At 41.8% G+C, this 16,660-nt stretch overlaps 1 protein-coding gene across 1 annotated transcript in view; it reads left to right on the top strand.

Moving 5' to 3' along the window:
- The window catches only part of DNAH7 (dynein axonemal heavy chain 7), a 529,416-nt gene that overhangs the window by 162,927 nt on the left and 349,829 nt on the right, over nt 1-16,660 (top strand). Inside the window, exons 17-18 of the mRNA XM_073546702.1 lie at nt 2,208-2,893; nt 15,210-15,396. Of these exons, the coding sequence (XP_073402803.1) occupies nt 2,208-2,893; nt 15,210-15,396 (873 nt within the window). The remainder of the gene's footprint in view (nt 1-2,207; nt 2,894-15,209; nt 15,397-16,660) is intronic.

Here is a 16,660-nt window from a genome sequence, read left to right as displayed (position 1 = left end):
CCCAGATCGGCGCACTGAATTTGCAGAATAGGCAAAAAAAAAATTGGAACAGGACCCTCAGTTTACACAGAACATTATGTTCAGTGATGAAGCAAACATTTTTGGGTGGGCCACTTATATGGATACACCTAAATAAAATGGGAATGGTGACAGTTTTCTTGCGTAGGGTGTCTTGCATTGAAATCTGCTGCAATGATCCAGGCACTGCGTTCACCAGACACATGACCCTCTTGCCATTGGAAAAAATAAAGTTGGATTCAAAATGGCCGCCATGGTCGCCACCCATCTTGAAAAGTTTCCCCCCTCCCATATACTACTGTGCCACAAACAGGAAGTTGATATCACCAACCATTCCCATTTTATTTAGGTGCTTCCATATCCATGGCCCACCCTGTAGAGAATGATTACACTTTCTTTTAATAATAATAAAATGGAATAGGCACAAACACAGATAAAATGTAACGTGCGCACAGTGATATGGGTCGGTCATCACTAACTATGATGTAACAGTGAGGACATTGAGCCACACTATGTATGTGTAAGAGGGCTAAAACACCACGGACTTGTAGTGATCTCCAACAGATCAAAAATCATGGGCAGTAATATAGGAATACAAACCTAAAAGTATCCCCACCGGAGAGGCAAAATGGGGCATACCCACCCCAAACTTTGTAGATAGAACTTTGTATAAATCAACAAGAAAACCATTAATAACCCATTAACTTGGAGGAAGTATACATACAATACTAGTCAGTTTGTTACCTATGTATGAAAATTTTTTCTTTCAAATTTAAAAAAAACAAAACATTTTGGTAGAATTATTGAACCCCAATGCCTAAGATATCACTTTGAATGTACACCCCTGTTTGCCAAAGTATATTTTTCTGACCAGTATTACATTTGTTGTAATTTTTTGGCTGGTGTGTGTTTTATCTTCAAAAACATGTTGATTTCATGCCACACATCTTGACATTTGTTGAGAAAAGGTAACCTAGGACACATCTGTATTAACGGACATTGAGAAGTGATTTCCACCTATTGGCCCACGGGTCTCATGTGATTCCTTTTTTTTAATAACTAATTTTTATTAAATTTTATTAAGTTTTACAACTAGAAATAATTGACAAAACAGTCAGAATTTGGCTTACAAATCAGAGGATCAGAATGAACTGTTGGAAGACGTTTCCCCCTAGTGGCATCAAAACATATTGTGCAATAGAACAGAAAAAGACAAAGTCCAACAGCAGTTCTAAATGATGCCAAGTTAAGGTGACTCCATTCCCATTTACCGATTACAATTCTTATAAAGCCACAATACTAAATAAGATGAGACATACACATAGGGAAGGGAAGAAGAAACCTATTGAAAAACCAACATGTTCCTAACTTGTTTGGGGCCCTAAAATAGTCCCAGGGAGCCCAGACAGTCTCAAACCATGTACTCATTGACTTACATAGCTGAGTGCGATGTGAATATCGGATCACACTTGAGCATGCAGCTATTTTTTCTCAGAAAGACTCTGTCCAAGGAAAAAATCAGACATGTGCACGGCTTCATAATGTGCCATTGGTCCAGGTGCAATCCGATGTTTTGTTGAATCGTACTCAGACTAAAAAATGTTCGTCTGCACTAATAATAATAAGACCTGAGCACTCCTGGATGTTCAATGCTCTGCCTATTTTATAAACATCTAAGAGTAAGGGCAGGTGCAGATGAGCATATTTTCAGTTCTAGCACGAGATTGCACTCAGACCACTGTAGTCTATGGCACCTTGCAGATGTCCAATTTTTTTTCTCAGATTGTGTTTGTCTTTGCAAAAGAAATTGCTGCATTCCCAAGTTTGATCCTATATTCGAATTACACTCGACCAAGCAAGCCAGTGAGTGACAGGGAAACATCAGACTGCACTCGGATGTCACCTGAGTGCAGTCCGATTTCTGCTGCATTACACAATGGAGAAGATGGAGAATTTTTTTTCTCCATCTTCTCCTCATCTGAAGGAATCGGAGAACACTGCGATCACACTCTGATCAAACTCTGATCACAGTGTGATTGGCATAATTCATCTGATTTTCTTGACAAAATCTTTCCTCTTCTGTACCTGCCATTACTCTGAATGTTTTTAACTCTGTTATAGAACTTTTTTTGTTTTACTCAGGTTTTGTCATTAAAGTTTGATATTTACTGAGATATTTAAAATTTCAGGTTGATCAGCTGAATTTGGAGGAGGAAGCATTCGGCTGGGCAGCGTCTCAGTATCCACAAAGGAAAAAGATTCAAGACTCCCTTAATCCATATCTCAAACTCTATGAGATCATAGTGGAGTTTAACACCAAGTATAAAAATTGGATGGAAGGACCTTATACTACGGTAAACCCGGATCTTGTAGAGCAAGATGTGGGAAATTACTGGAGGTTGCTGTACAAGCTGGAGAGAACGTTCGCCAGCTCCCCTAATGCTCAGTCTCTGACACTGAACATTAAGCAGAAAGTAGAAGAATTCAGACTAATCATCCCCCTGATCCAGGTGGTCTGCAATCCAGGACTACGCCACCGGCACTGGGAAGCCATTTCTGCTGTGGTTGGTTATCCTGTTAAACCCCAAGAGGACACCAGTGTTAATAACTTTCTGGACATGAAGCTCCAGCCGTATTTAGACAAATTTGAAGGTATTAGTGAGTGTGCAAGCAAGGAATACTCACTGGAGAAGGCCATGGAGAAAATGGTTTCTGAGTGGGACCCAATGGAGTTCACGTTACTTTCATATCGCGAAACTGGGACCTATATTCTATCAGCTGTGGATGATATCCAGATGCTGCTAGATGATCACATTGTGAAGACACAAACCATGAGAGGGTCTCCATTTATTAAGGCTTTTGAAAATGAAATAAGGTAATGGATAGTTATAAGTCGGTCCCCTTGTATTGTGAACGTTCATCTACTATATAAAGCTCAATGTGTGTGTATGTCTGGGATTAGCATCCGCACCGTCGCAGCTACAGCCATAAAATTTGGCACAGTCACACGTCTGGACCCCGAGAGCGTCATAGGCTATGTTGTGAGGCGAAATTTTAACCCTGCGCGTTCCAATTCACCAAACAATTTTGCCCCTATCTACATAATGGGGGAAAAAGTGATAGGAAAAGTGTTGGAGGCAAATTGACAGCTGCCAGATGTGAACAAGGGGGACTGAAAGAATGAGAGCGATGGCGCCAAAGAGTATACACCGTACAGTTGCTAAGGTGGGGCCCTGACATGGGATACTCACCACACACGGGATATGAACACACACACAAAATGCGCCACACACTACCACGTGCTTCAACACATATACCACCCTCAGCACACATTTCACCACATATACCACCCTCAGCACACATTTCACCACATATACACCAACCTCACCACATAAAAGTCGAAACACGAAAGTCGCCACTCAAAACTCGCCACGCTGTCCCAGAGCTGTTTAAAAGATGAAAAATGAGCTGTGATTGGTTGCTATCAGCAAGTTTTCTTTGTAGACAGTTGTGGTAACTGAGGCCTATTATTCTTATTTCTATGGTGTTATCGTCCTTCTGTAAAGCTGGAAATAACACAATTTATTACCGTGCCAACACAGACCACCCTCTGACACAGACTGCAGGGGGAGCCCAGTATCACACAGGACAGGATTAGTTACACAGCTCAGCAGTCAGTATCACACAGGATAGGATTAGATACGCAGCTCAGCAGTCAGTAACATACATGATAGGATTAGATACACAGCTCAGCAGTCAGTATCACACAGGAGAGGATTAGATATACAGCTCAGCAGTCAGTAACATACATGATAGGATTAGATACACAGCTCAGCAGTCAGTATCACACAGGATAGGATTAGATACACGGCTCAGCAGACAGTATTAAACAGGATAGGATTAGACACATGGCTCAGCAGGCAGTATCACACAGGATAGGATTAGATACACAGCTCACCAGTCAGTATCACACAGGAGAGGATTAGACACATGGCTCAGCAGTCAGTATCACACAGGATAGGATTAGATACACGGCTCAGCAGACAGTATCACACAGGATAGGATTAGATACACGGCTCAGCAGTCAGTATCACACAGGATAAGATTAGATACACGGCTCAGCAGACAGTATCACACAGGATAGGATTAGATACACGGCTCAGCAGTCAGTATCACACAGGATAGGATTAGATGCATGGTTTTTATGTGCAATATAATCATGGGAAAACCAAACACATTCGATGAATATTACATTTTTAACTGATAAATAAATAAATGGCTCAGACACCAGAATTATGGATTAATAATGGCCGCGATGTTTATTTAGGGTGACATAAAGGGTTCATACCAATCAAATACTTAAAAATACCCAGTACCAATAAATATGAACCACCAATCCGCCAGTCCACCCAGACACCTGGGTGACTTTCCCCTCAAATAATACATCGCGACAAGAAATATAAAGGGGAGGGAGGGAAATTTCTTTTTACCTCACAGAGTGAGGATAACTGACAAAACCTCTTTATTTAAACTGAAAATTTTTGTCAACAACTTCCAATCCTCCAATCAGAAGGGAGGAAAAGGCACCAATAAAATAAGAAAAGCTGGCTAGCCACAGCTCGTGAGTGACCCCACAGCTTAAAGTGAAAATTAACCTTTTATAAACCAAATCAAGATAAAAGGGGATATGAAGTAAATAGCTAGAAATCTAAGTTAAAATAGTGTCTGTTTTCCCCCCTACATATGATTCGGGGGAGGGCAATCATGGGAAAACAAAACACATTTGATGAGTATTACATTTTTAACTGATAAATAAATAAATGACTCAGACACCAGAATTATGGATTAATAATGGCCGCAAAGTTTATTTAGGGTGACATAAAAGGTTCATAATAAATACCAATCAAATACTTAAAAATACCCAGTACCAATAAATATGAACCACCAATCCACCAGTCCACCCAGACACCTGGGTGACTTTCCCCAAACGCCATACCTACTTAAACAACGCAGCCAACGCTCCACTATTGTTTGTAAATCCAAATTAAAGATATCTAATCCAATATCTGAAAGGTAAACTGAGTCATTCCTGTATAAACCAGGTATAAAACCTTCTAAATCAACATGCCTATAGGGAAAACTGTTGACCAGAAACATGAAACGTTCCATATTCTTATTGACCCTTTTTCTAATCTTCTCTAAGAAAGCTAGCTTAGGGCTAGACCATAAAAGCCTGGGTATGGTGTCAGAAAAAACAGATGCAGTGTTGACAAATTTAAGTTTAACCCCTTCACCCCCAAGGGTGTTTTGCACGTTCATGACCGGGCCAATTTTTACAATTCTGACCACTGTACCTTTATGAGGTCATAACTCTGGAACGCTTCCATGGATCCCGGTGATTCTGACATTGTTTTCTCGTGACATATTGTACTTCATGTTAGTGGTAAAATTTCATTCAAATAACTTGCGTTTATTTGTGAGAAAAACGGAAATTTGGCGAAAATTTTGAAAATTTCGCAATTTTCCAACTTTGAATTTTTATGCCCTTAAATCACAGCGATACGGCACACAAAAAACTTGATAACCAACATTTCCCACATGTTTACTTTACATCAGCACAATTTTGGAACCAAAATTTTTTTTTGTTAGGAAGTTATAAGGGTTAAAAGTTGACCAGCGATTTCTCATTTTTACAACACCATTTTATTTTTAGGACCACATCACATTTGAAGCCACTTTGAGGGGTCTATATGATAGAAAATACCCAAAAGTGACACCATTCTAAAAACTGCACCCCTTAAGGTGCTCAAAACCACATTCAAGAAGTTTATTAACCCTTTAGGTGCGTCACAGGAATTTTTTTGAATATTTAAAAAAAAATGAACATCTAACTTTTTTTCATAAAAAAATACTTCAGGTTCAATCTTTTTTATTTTACCAAGGGTAACAGGAGAAATTGGACTGCAAAAGTTATTGTGCAATTTGTCTTGAGTACGCTGATACCTGATATGTGGGGGGAACTACTGTTTCGGCGCATGGCAGAGCTCAGAATGGAAGGAGCGCCGTTTGACTTTTTCAATGCAAAATTGGCTGGAATTCAGATTGGACGCCATGTCACGTTTGGAGAGTCCCTGATGTACCTAATCAGTGGAAACCCCCTACAAGTGACCCCATTTTGGAAACTAGACCCCCCAAGGAACTTATCTAGATATGTGGTGAGAACTTTGAACCCACAAGGGCTTTACAGAAGTTTATAACGTACAGCGGTACAATTAAAAAATCATATTTTTTCCACAAAAATGATCTTTTCACCCCAATTTTTATTTTCCCAAGGGTAACAGGACCCTAAAAGTTATTGTGCAATTTGTCCTGTGTACGCTGATACCCCACATGTGGGGGTAAACCACTATTTGGGCGCATGGCAGAGCTCGGAAGGGAAGCAGCGCCATTTGACGTTTTTGGCTGGAATTGAGATCGGACATCATGTCGCGATTGGAAAACCCCTGATGTACCAAAACAGTGGAAACCCCCCACAAATGACACCATTTTGGAAACTAGACCCCTAAGGAACTTATCTAGATGTGTGGTGAGAACTTTGAACCCCCATGGGCTTCACAGATGTTTACAACATAAAGCCATACAATTAAAAAATCATATTTTTGCCACAAAAATGATCTTTTCACCCTCATTTCTTATTTTTCCAAGGGTAACAGGACCCTAAAAGTTATTGTGCAATTTGTCCTGAGTACGCTGATACCCCACATGTGGGGGTAAACCACTATTTGGGCGCATGGCAGAGCTCGGAAGGGAAGCAGCGCCATTTGACGTTTTTGGCTGGAATTGAGATCGAACACCATGTCGCGATTGGAAAACCCCTGATGTACCTAAACAGTGGAACCCCCCCACAAATGACACCATTTTGTAAACTAGACCCCCCAAGGAACTTATCTAGATGTGTGGTGAGCACTTTGAACCCCCCAGTGCTTCACAGAAGTTTATAACGCCCGGGCGTGAAAATAAAAAATTCGTATTTTTTCCACAAACATGATCAATTAGTCCCCAATTTTTTTATTTTCCCAAGGGTAACAGGAGAAATTGAACCCCAAAAGTTGTTGTCCAATTTGTCCTGAGTACGCTGACACCCCATATGTGGGATAAAACTACTGTATGGACACATGTCAGGGCTCGGAAGGGAAGTAGTGACGTTTTGGAATGCAGACTTTGATGGAATGGTCTGCGGGTGTCATGTTGCCTTTGGAGAGCCCCTAATGTACCTAAACAGTGGAAACCCCCACAAATGACCCCATTTTGGAAACGAGACCCCCTAAGGAACTTATCTAGATGTGTGGTGAGCACTTTGAACCCCCAAGTGCTTCACAGAAGTTTATAACACTCGGACGTGAAAATAAAAAAATCATTTTTTTCCACAAAAATGATATTTTTGCCCCCAATTTTTTATTTTCCTAAGGGTAACAGGAGAAATTGGACCCCAAAAATTGTTTTTCAATTTGTCCTGAGTAGGCTGATACCCTACATGTGGGGGTAAAACACTGTTTGGGCGCATGGCAGAGCTTGGAAGGGAAGGAGCACCATTTGACTTTTTCAACTCAGAATTGGCTGGAATTGAGATCAGACGCCATGTTGCATTTGGAGAGCCCCTGATGTGCCCAAACAGTGGAAACCCCCAATTCTAACTCCAACCCGAACCCCAACACACCCCTAACCCTAATCTCAGCCCTAACCCTAACCCTAACCCTAATGGAAAAATGGAAATAAATACATTTTTTTTATTTTATTATTTTTCCCTAACTAAGGGGGTGATAACGAGGGGTTTGATTTACTATTTATGGCGGTTTTTATGTTTGGCAGCTGTCGCACGCTAAAAGACGCTTTTTATTGTAAAAATAGTTTTTGCATCACCACATATTGAGAGCTATAATTTTTCCGTATTTTGACACACCGAGTCATGTGGGGTCTTATTTTTTGCGGGACGAGTTGACGTTTTTATTGGTACCATTTTCGGGCACGTGACATCTTTTGATCGCTTTTTATTCCGATTTTTGGGACGCAGAATGAACAAAAACCAGCGTTTCATGAATTTCTTTTGGGGGGGTGCGTTTACACCGTTCCGCGTGCGGTAAAATTGATAAAGTGGTTTTATTCTTCGGGTCAGTACAGTTACAGCGATACCTCATTTAGGTCGTTTTTTATGTTTTGTCGGTTTTATGCAATGAAAACTATTTTATATCAAAAATAATTATTTTTGCATCGCTTTATTCTGCGAGCTATAACTTTTTTTATTTTTTCGCTGATGATGCTGTATGGTGGCTCGTTTTTTGCGGGACAAGATGACGTTTTCAGCGGTACCATGGATATTTACATGCGTCTTTTTGATCGCGCGTTATTACACTTTTTGTTTGGCGGTATGATAATAAATCATTATTTTTTGCTTCGTTTTTTATTTTTATTTTTTAAGGGGTTCGCTAAAGGGGTTAACTAATGGGACAGTTTTATAGGGCGGGTCGTTACGGACGCGGCAATACCTAATATGTGTACTTTTATTGGGATTTTTTTATTTCCAAAAAATGGATTTATTGGGGGAATTTTTTATTTTTTTTTCTAATTTATTTGGCGAATTTTTTTTAATTATTTTAGCACTTTTTTTTATTTTTTTTAACTTTATTAAATAGTCCCAGGTGGGACATCACTGTCCTGTGACAGATCGCTGATCTGTCACATCACAGATCACTGTGACAGATCAGCGATCTGTTACAGGCAGTGCAGAAGGCTTCCTCATGCCTGCGCTTTGCAGGCACTGAGGAAGCCAGCTTCCTGCAGGCCCCCGAAGGCCCCCGTCGCCATCTTGGATTCGGGGGCCTGCAGGAATGGAGCCCACCGCAGCAGCGCTGCACATTGCGCTGCCGTGGAGGGCTCAGGGAAGCACGGAGGGAGCCCCCTCCCTGCCGATGCTTCCCTTTACCCCCCGGTACAACATGCAAGGGGTTAACGTGTCGGGGGCGGTCCGTGACCGCCCCTGACACATTGTGCCGGGTGTCAGCTGTGATAATCAGCTGACACCCGGCCGCGATCAGCGGCGCTCACCACGTGGGCGCCGCTGATCGCAGTAGACGTACTATCCCGTCTATGGGCATAGGGGCCCAGGTCCCATGGATGAGATAGTACGTCGGATGGCAGGAAGGGGTTAAGAAATGAAATATCATTCCTCATTTCGGCCATAAAGTCAAGAGACTTGGTTTTACCGAGATCATTACCACCGAGATGTATAATCACTAAGTCAGGATGAGGTAACTTGCATGAAAGATCCAATAATTCAGAAACTAAACTCTTCCATCTCATTCCTCTGACACTGTGCCAGAAAACACAGACTTGCGATGTGCTAAAGGATAAATTCTCAGAGTAAGACCTCTGGCTGGCTCTCTTCCTAGCCCAGAAAATGAAAGAGTGTCCCACTATCCAAACATAAACTGGTTCTGAAAGAGAATAAATAACAATGATACAGATTTTGACGAACATACAACTTAAAGCGATTTGATTCCCATCTACCTAAACGTTTGATCTTTTCCTCATTAAAACCAGATCTGGCTGCTTCAGTAGCAGTACCGATTCTAAATGAATGAGAAGATATCTTCAGATGACTTAAACCTAACTTAAATAAGCATTTCTTCAACAAAGAGTTAAATTGAAAGATGGTGGCTGGTTCCCCATTGGAATGAATAAACAATGGGCCAGAATATGCTGGCCATAACTTTAACCAATTTAAAACATTGAAAACTGGGCATATAGAATTATTGGGAATGGCATTAAGGCGAATAGAAGAACCTCTCCCAAGTTGGTCCGTTTTAGATTTACCAATGAATAAAATTATGTAGGAGTCCTCAAAAATGACATCTGAGCACAACAAACCAGAAGGCTCAGATTTCTTGGCCGAAACGACTTCACTCACTCTCAGCGCTGCAAAAAACGCTAAGCAAAAGGCTGTGGTAAAAAGAGAGCATTCAAAATAATTGAAACAGACAGACTTCAAAGCATTACATAAATCGATTAAAAGTTGAAAAGAAATTGGCCTCCTATCATCACTTTTGAATGTACCTTTTCTGAGACCCTTCAGAAATTGCTTTACCGGAAAATAACTGGATAACGGCTTCCCTCCGTATAATTTTAGAAAAAATGACACACCAGATATGTGCTTGGAAAGAGAAACCTTTTTCCAACAAGTATTCAGCAAATTTAATAGCTGAACCAGAGGAAGTATTAATAAAAGAAAAACCCAAAGAGGTACAGAAAGAAAACCAGAGCTGCCATGTGGCTAAATAATTAGCCCATGTTCTATCCGCTAAAGACTGTCTTATAAAACAGGCTGACGGCCCTGGAATCAATCCCAGAGGGAAGGGGGGTAAAACGTTGGTTCCAATTCCATCTCTGGAGCCAATTGTCGGAAGAGAGACCACTGTCGATGACAAATAGAAGTGCAAATTAGTAAATTGTTACTAACTCCCAGCTTTGCTTTCAACCAGATGATATAATTTGAACAATGTGGGACCAGGTATCTGAGGATTTTAGCACAAAGCCTATTTTTGGAAGAAAGGGTATTAACCGCCAATAAAAACCCTTGACAATCTGAAACAATTAATAATATTCTATTTTTTAAAAGGTGCCCCCATAAAATGATGCAAGAAAGCAGAGAAAACAGGTCCAAAAATAATTTGTCGTCAGTTAGCCTGTGCGAAATCCAGCCAAGACGAAAATACCCAATGCGAAAAGCAGATGGCGCTAAAGCCCAAATGTTTATCTGCGTGAAAAAGAAGGGGGACAGAATCAGCTGAATGAAAAAGGAGACTGGAAAAAAGATCTACCGTTATACTTAGAAAGAAATTCTAACCAAATCTTTACGTCATCTTTCAAGTCAGAAGTAACCCTTAAATGAGAGAAAGGAGATTTTAACACTTTTGTAGCGTCATACAATCTACGAGAAAAAACTCTTGCCATTGGTAACACTCTCAGGGCAAAATTTAATAACCCTAACAGAGATTGAAGCTCTTTCAAAGTAATTTTCTCTTTTTTGAGGACCATAACCATGGAATTTTGAAGTTTTGAGATTTTATCCAAAGGTAACCTGCACTCCATAGCTGAAGAATCAATAGTAATACCTAGAAATTCTAGACACTTGGTGGGAGAAACCGTCTTATCTAAAGCTATGGGAATACCAAATTCATGACAAACATCAGTAAATGTATTAAGAAGACGCTGACATGTATCAGAGTTAGGAGGACCTATAAATATAAATCGTCCAGATAGTGTAGAACACCTCCCGAAGGAAATTTAGATTGGACTACTCATTGTAAAAAAGAAAAAAATGACTCAAAATTAAAACATGAGAGGGAAAAACCCATGGGAAGACATTTGTCAAAGAAAAATTTATCGTTAAATTAAAAACCTAATGAGTTGAAGCCGTAAGGGTTAGCAGGCAGTAAGCGAAAAGCTGATTGGATGTCTGATTTTGAAAGAAAGGAATCTTTCCCATATAATCTCAAAAGATCCAGAGCATTGTCAAAAGACGTGTAATGAATAGAGACCAAAGATTTGTCAATTTCATCGTTTAGTGATGAGCCATGGGGATAAGAAAGGTGATGAATAAGTCTAAAAGAACCGGGCTCTTTTTTGGGGACAACACCAAGAGGAGAAATGCGAAAATTGGAAAAAGGAGGGTGATCGAAAGGACCTGCAACCCTACCCAATTCAATTTCTTTAGATATTTTAGCTTCAACTACTTCAGGGAGGGCACTAACAGATGGTAAATTATTAATTATAGAGCAACCAGTACCTTTGAAATGGGGGATGTGAAATCCGACAGAAAAACCTGATAAAAGTAGATCTTTACTCGCTGTGTCTGGGTATATGCTTAGCCACGGCAGTATTTTTTCCCAAATCACTGGAGTCGGGGCTCTTAAGAAAAATATCTTTGCCAGATGTTTGCTGAGAAATCATATTCGCCTTCTTAAAACATTTGATTAGCGGGTGAGACCCACCACAAAATGAGCATTCATGTCTGAAGCGACAGTTATGCATCTATTTGCAAGAAGATTTGTTAAAGGCGAAGCAGAAGCCTCTCTTAGTTGAAGAAGATGTAGTTTGTTTAACCGAAAAATGCCTCTGTGGGAGCAACGGTGAGAGTTCACAAATGATGGCCTCCTTCAAAAAAGACTGAGGAACACCTGAATGTAAGGGGTTAACAGTATGTGTCTGACTAACCATATTAATGGGGTTGGATCTATTAATAGACACCAACGCTTCAGACACCACAGAACTGATTAGGGATTTTAGGTAATTCTGGGATACTGACAGGGGCACATTGACGTTCTCACCCTGTCCAGAGATCGCTGTGTCCTGAGCTTGAGATGAGCTCCCGCTCAAGCCCGCTGGATGGGGTGAACGGAGCTGCAGAGGAACTTGGCCGGCAGGAATGTCTTCTTCCGACTCAGAGGACCTCCAGGCTTGTGAAGGAGCAGGGGCAGCAAGCGCATCTGTACGCCATGCGCTGGAGCTGCAGCCAGGAGTAGGAGCTGCTGCCCCCACAGCGCTTTTACTGCTGAGGCGGGTCGCAGCTGCGACAGCATGTCGATCAGCTGGATGAGGTGTGAGGTGCGCGACACCCGGGCAGCTGGCGTCTTCTCACGGACTTCCCTCCTCCGGTTTCCGGGTAAATCAGACGCTGAGGGCGGAGAGTAGGGGATCTTCGAGTGACGATTCCTCCTGGAGCCAGAACGGCCAGAAGATTCGGCTGAGGTAAGGCTTGAATGCAGATCCAGTGGCGTCATGACAGGAGCAAGAGCAGAAAATTCACCACAGTTGGTTACTAGGCCCAGGCAACGCCGGGCTCTTCAGCTAGTTGGAAATAAATGTTGCTACTGCTAACTGATATATGGAAATGTATACTGGAAGTGATGATAGTCCCAGCTTCAGAAAATGTATCTGTAATGCCTTTCACTCCTATACAGATAGGGAAACAGTATAGTACACCACATTCATCTGTTTCTGTAATCCTGGACACCTGTGGCTGCCGCATTTAGATAGGCGGGCTTGGATTGGCCCTTAGGGGGACATGTGAATCACCAGATGGGCCCCTGTATAGGAGTAAGCCGCTTACCTCCCAACATGATCAGTAGTTGGCCCAGTACTCTTGGTTCACTATGGTACAGACAGAACAGCTTCTCATCATTTATTTAACAAACTAGCCATTTATTATTAACTAGATGGAGGCGGTAATGTCATGATGGGGGCAGGATTTGCAGGGTTGAGAATCTCTCCCCTCATGTGCTCATCCACCTATCCGCTCTCTCTTTCCCCATGTGTTGACTTCTCCCCCTCTGTGCTCTCTTCTTTGACCTGTCTACCCCATGTGCTATTCCCCTTGTCTGCCGTCTCTCTCTCCTTCCAGTGCTGTGTTCTCCTCTCATGTGCTGTCCCGTTTGAGCTCCTGGACAGGGGAGGAAGCAAAAGACAATACTAACATTACAGCAGGAGATCACAAAGGATACATTTTGTGAGGTAAAATATTGTTTAAAAACAGTCAGTGAAATATTTTACCTCACAAAATAAATCCTCTGTGATCCCCTGCTGTAATGTCAGTATTGTCTTTTAAACCCCTTTAATGTGACCGGCTTCCTCTACCTGTAGACACATTGTGCATCTGCCACTGGGATCAGCTGAATGATTCACTGCGCCTGTGCGGAATTCGCGCAGGCGCAGTGCGACGGTGTTCCGCTGGTGGTACCGTGCAAGAGGCTGCGAGAGTGTGAGTGTGTGTGTGTGGCGTGTAGAGTGTGTGTGTGTGTGTGTGTGGTGCGACGGTGTTCTGCTGGTGGTACCGTGCAATAGGTTGGTACCAGCAGCAGTTTCCATATTGAGACTCCCATCACTTGGGTGTCCCAATATGGCGGTCGGTGAACTTCCTCCACTTGGAATTCTGGGATACGGTGGCATCTGGACAGAACAGGAAATGAAAACATTACAAGGCAATTATATAAATAGATAGAAGCACAGGTGAATTTGTGAAAGAAGGTAATGTAATATTTGCCTGTATCTGAAAGTGGGCTCCCAGAGTCAGTGTCACAGGTGGGCCCTTTCCACCCCAGTCAGACACTCTATAGTTATCTCCACCCCTTAAATTTTGAATCTCTTGTTTCTATTACTAAAATTATTTTTACTTATTAAAGTTACAAAAATCCCTGCAGAAAACGCAGAGGCAAATGATGGTACATTAATGTTCCATAGAATTCTATGGGTACCATAAATCTGCTCAGTATTATTTACCTGTGTACAGTGAAGTAACTATAGTCCAATGGGCCCGGTGCAAAATTTGTACCTGCCCCCCCCCACACACAATGCCTCATCTGCCCCCAGATGTTGGTCAGATGTATGAGCCTTGTCGCATTCTAAATTCTAAATGGACATAAGAGTTGCTCTCCCTCCCCAATTATGTAGTAATGTCCCCCATCCTGGGCTCATCCTAGTATATATGTCCTCTATCCTGGTATATATGTTCCCCTTCTGGTATATATGACCTCCATCCTGATATATATGTTACCCATCTTAGTATATATGTCCTCCATCCTGGTATATATCTTCCCCATCCTGATATTCTGTATATCTTCCCCACCCTGAGCTCATCCTAGTATATATGACCCTTATCCCGGGCCCCATCCAGGTATATATGTTCCCCTTTCTATCCCCATCCAGGTATATATGTTCCCCTTTCTGCCACTATTCTTTAATACATAGAAAAAGATACATGATTCTACTCACCTTTCCTCAGCTCACCCACCGCACTGCTTCCTTTCCTGAAGCTGGCAGCTGACTTCAGGCGGCCAGGGACAGGAGCGCATGATGTCACTGCCATGCACCCAGTCACGGGCACGGTGACGCCAGTTGCCTATCATCTGACTGATTAGCAGTGTGTACTGCAGTGCATGGACCCCTGCACTGCCATACACTTCAGCTGAATGTGCGTCCGGCGTTCGCGTTGGCGGGTCCCTCACTCGCAGGGACCAGGTGGCAGCCATGACCTCTGCGACCTCGATCGTTACGCCCCTGCCTGTGTACATAAGCCCTACAATGTAAATCCTTCTTCATACAGTTAAACTTATAGTTAACGACTTGTGTTTCTTTTGCAGAGATTGGGAAGGAAAGTTATTGCTATTACAAGAGATCCTAGATGAGTGGCTAAAAGTTCAGGCTACATGGTTGTACCTGGAGCCCATATTCAGCTCCCCAGATATAATGGCCCAGATGCCAGAAGAGGGAAGGAGGTTTTCATCTGTAGATAAGACATGGAGAGACCTCATGAAACTTGTCTTGTTGGTAAGTGGCTGTAGTGATCATTTCTTATTAGAACAACATACCTCACATGGACAGAAGTATTGGGACGCCTCTAAATCATTGAATTCAGGTGTTTCATTCAGTCCATTGCCACAAGTGTATACCATGCAGCCCCTCGCCACGCAGTCTGCCAGTACTGACATGTCTGAAAAGAATGGCTCATTCTAACGAGTCCTCCCAATTTAAGGATGGTCCTGGAATAGTAATATCATTGGAACAAGTCCGTGAAATTAAATCCCTCCTAAATATTCCACGATCCACTGTGAGGGATGCTATTGAATAGTAGTGTATGAGCTACAGTAACTCAGCCATGAAGTGGAGACCACGTAAATTACAGATCAGGGACTAATGCTTTACTGACTCCCTAACGGCATAGTCCCTAACCTCCTCTGCAAACAACATAATGATGGCTTCATGGCATGGATATCCATAGCCAAGCAGCTGCAGGAAAGCCTTACGTCACCAAGCACAATGCTAAGCATCAGTTGGAGTGGTGTAAAGCAACCTCCATTGAATTCTGGATCAGTGGAAACGTATTCTGTGTACTGGTGAACCACATTTCTGTATTGGGCAGTCTGATGGACTAGTCTGGGTTTGGCAAATTCTAGGAGAACATTACCTGTCTGTTTGCACCATGCCTACTGTAAAGTTTGGTGGAGGTGCGATGATGGGATTGTTTTTCAAAGGTCTCTCTAGGTCTCTTAACCCCTTAACGACCGCCGATACGCCTTTTAACGGCGGTAGTTAAGGGTACTTAAGCCCCAAGGGTTCTTTGCACGTTCATGACCGGGCCAATTTTTACAATTCTGTCCACTGTCCCTTTATGAGGTTATAACTCTGAAACGCTTCCATGGATCCCGGTGATTCTGACATCGTTTTCTCATGACATATTGTACTTCATGTTAGTGGTAAAATTTCATTCATATAACTTGTGTTTATTTGTGAAAAAAATGGAAATTTGGATGAAAATTTTGAAAATTTCGCAATTTTCCAAATTTGAATTTTTATGCCCTTAAATCACAGAGATACGGCACACAAAAAACGTAATAAATAACATTTCCCACATGTTTACTTTATATCGGCACAATTTTGGAAACAAATTTTTTTTTTGTTAGGAAGTTATAAGGGTTAAAAATTGACCAGCGATTTCTCATTTTTGCAACGCCATTTTATTTTTACAGACCACATCACATTTGAAGCCACTTTGAGGGGTCTATATGATAGAAAATACCCAAAAGTGACACCA

Source organism: Dendrobates tinctorius, unplaced genomic scaffold (genome assembly GCF_039654945.1).
Source record: "Dendrobates tinctorius isolate UK_male_01 unplaced genomic scaffold, ASM3965494v1 ptg000150l, whole genome shotgun sequence".
NCBI classification, from domain to species: domain Eukaryota; kingdom Metazoa; phylum Chordata; class Amphibia; order Anura; family Dendrobatidae; genus Dendrobates; species Dendrobates tinctorius.
Note: the sequence above shows the minus strand (reverse complement) of the source record. Positions and strands in the feature narration are given on the sequence as shown.